Consider the following 2,862-nt stretch of genomic DNA (forward strand, 5'->3'; position numbering starts at 1 on the left):
TTATTGCATCATTTTCCCCCATTTATATTTTATTATTCTTTCACTTTTCTGTCCTTTTTTCTTTTTCACTTTTTTACTCTCATGTCATATTTAATATTTTCTGTGATCATTTTTTCTTCTTTTTATTTTATTTTTATTTTTGTTTTTTCCTTATCTTTTTCCTTCATATCAGATGTTTTACTTTGCATTTCAATAGTTCTGTTTTCTTATCACGCTGCCTGTTTCCAGCGCTGTTCTGTTTCTTCTCCTGGAGTCTGTGGGGAGCCCTACAAATAACATGTAAACATGGTGGGTGTAAACCTTTAGACTAAAAACGATAAGTAAATTTTCCACAAAGCACAAGGAGAAGGCTCTGAAAGAGTTTAACCCTTCATGTGCTGAGGGTAAATCAACAGGAAATAAAGGGTAACGGAACAAGTTACTGATAGTTTGGACAACGTTGCTGTGATACGGTGTTTTACTGAAACCTTAGCCAGTAGATTCCAAAGTGAAGAAGACTCATGTAGAAACTGAAGCCAGGTATTAGGTGACACCTGCTGGTTATAAGCTGTATCTGTTTTGTGAACTGTGCCATGTTCCTTCTTTCCTGACAGCGCTCCCTGAGTCCAGTCTGCATGTTCTGGGACTTCAGCATGAGCGGTGAGTCTCTCTGCATCAGATCCACAGGGTTCACATTGTTACAGCACTCCACATACCTCAGGCTTTCTGAGAAAAGCATCTGATCAAGTCTTAGCCGAGTCGACTCTGTCTCCTCCACTGGGATCCTCCAGACTCGAACGTGTTCCTAATTGACCTTCCTGGTGCATTATTTAGCAGCTCAGATGTAAATAAATGTCCAGATGTTTTTGGATGTCAATTCCTGTACTCAGCCTTATTTTCCTTCTCTGTCACTCATGTGAGCAGCAGACACACACAGCCCAAAACGTACAGGATATTTTTCTGTAAAACAACTATTCTGAGGTAGAAAGTCCTGTTCATTCTGTAAACAACTGAGAAACAAATGTTGCTGTGGAGGTGAATAACTGAAGTACATTGAAAGCATTTATTGTCAGTGTTTGTTCAAGCAGCAGCCAGAAGTGATTGTAACGTATTACCTCTGTCTGGCCATTAGATAGCGCTGGAGGCTGGAACGGAAAAGGCTGCAGAGTGTCCAAAGAATCCAGCAGCAACAAAACCGTCTGTCTGTGTGACCACCTGACACACTTTGCCGTCCTTATGGTAAGGTCTCTATAGGTGTGTGTCTGTTTGGGCAGGGTGTCTGTTTGGGTGTTAACAGGTTTCAGTCCTCATGATGTAAGTAATACAAAGGCACAAACACAGCTGTTCAGATGCCATAAAACTTCTGCCATAAAGCTAAATGTATTCACTGAGCTCTGACTTTCATGGTCATGTCACATAAACAACATGGTTTACAGAAGGTGTGGGATTCGTGGCAGGGCGGGAAACAGGTGCTCAGTAATGACAGGAAGTGAGGTTAACATCAGTGATGCTACCAGATTTGAATGACACATTCATGCCACTCATGTGTTGTGTGGAGACAAATATTTTGACACTGTTTTATTTTTGGTATTTCTGCTACATAAATCAGTCCCGTTCAGTACAGCTAGCTCGGATCTCAGTCTCTGTGTTCATTAGAAGCCACTTATCACTGTGTTGATACTGTGGCTTGTGTTGCTCTGTCAGGACATATATGGAGTTTCACCTCACATAGATTTGAAGAACAACAAGATCCTGACCTTCATCACCTACGTCGGCTGCGGCGTCTCGGCCGTCTTCTCCGCTGCCACGCTGCTCACCTACATCGCCTTTGAGTGAGTGGCAGCACATGCACTTGTTTGATGCATTGTTAGCATAAAAATAACCTATAAAGCATTATTAACCAGGTGCCTGAACAGAAATGTCAAAAGATTCATTATTCTTTAGCTGCCAGGAGTTGATGCTGTTTGCAGACACAGTCAGTGTGAACATTTTCTGGACTATTACTGTGACACTAAAACATAATTAGATGACATTAATCTCATTTCCATGCATAATTGCTACTTAGCTGTGTGTAAAGGTGATTCCTGGGTGTGTGGTGGACATGTAAAAGGCCTACAATGGAGCAAGAAACCCAGGCTGAAAGAGTCCAACAACAACACAGCAGCGGTCCCCAGTGCTTTGCTCTGTTTTCAGTGATTTTGTGCCTCTTTGTGCTTGCTGTGCTTGTTTGTAGTACTTCTGTTACATGTTGTTGTTGTTTGTCTTTGTTGTGAATCATCATGCATTTCATTTTGTGGTTTGTTATGAGACCCTTTGTGGTCATTTTGCAAGTCTTTGCGAAGCAACACAAAATAACTACAGTCATCTTTATAGTATTTTTGTGTCTCCTTGTGATGGTTTTGTGTCTTTTTCAAGTCATTTGGTTGATTTTCACAGGCTTCAGGCCCCCTAAACCCGTGGGCCCCCGGCCTGTGCCCACTAGGCCTGTTCAGTGATCTGTCCATGTTGTACCTTCTATCCTTCCTGGGGTCTGGTTTCTGTTAGATGAGATACAGATTTAATTTACAAACACAAACATGTCGATAGTTTCTTCCCAGAGCTGCTGAGGTTTGCAGGAAGCCTTGAACTCAAAGCCTCAGATGTTTGGCAGCAGTCTGGAGAGAAACATAGAGCAGCAGCCTGTGGAGGAGCAGGTGTTTAGAACGAAGGCCTCGGCCACCCATCACCTCTCTGCTCTGTTTCCTGCTCACAGAAAGCTTCGACGTGACTACCCGTCTAAGATCCTGATGAACCTCAGTGCGTCATTGCTGTTGCTCAACATGGTCTTCCTGTTGGACGGTTGGCTGGCCAGTCTGGGAACCAGCTGGCTGTGTCTGTCTGTCG

At 42.9% G+C, this 2,862-nt stretch overlaps 1 protein-coding gene across 1 annotated transcript in view; it reads left to right on the top strand.

The window, feature by feature from the left end:
• Positions 1–2,862, top strand: part of adgrg6 (adhesion G protein-coupled receptor G6) — a 61,802-nt gene that overhangs the window by 41,043 nt on the left and 17,897 nt on the right. The window contains 4 exon segments of the mRNA XM_020586880.1: positions 594–639; positions 1,112–1,218; positions 1,684–1,811; positions 2,732–2,862. The exon segment at positions 2,732–2,862 is cut by the window's right edge and continues 87 nt beyond it. Of these exon segments, the coding sequence (XP_020442536.1) occupies positions 594–639; positions 1,112–1,218; positions 1,684–1,811; positions 2,732–2,862 (412 nt within the window).

Source organism: Monopterus albus, unplaced genomic scaffold, assembly GCF_001952655.1.
Source record: "Monopterus albus unplaced genomic scaffold, M_albus_1.0 scaffold428.1, whole genome shotgun sequence".
NCBI lineage: Eukaryota > Metazoa > Chordata > Actinopteri > Synbranchiformes > Synbranchidae > Monopterus > Monopterus albus.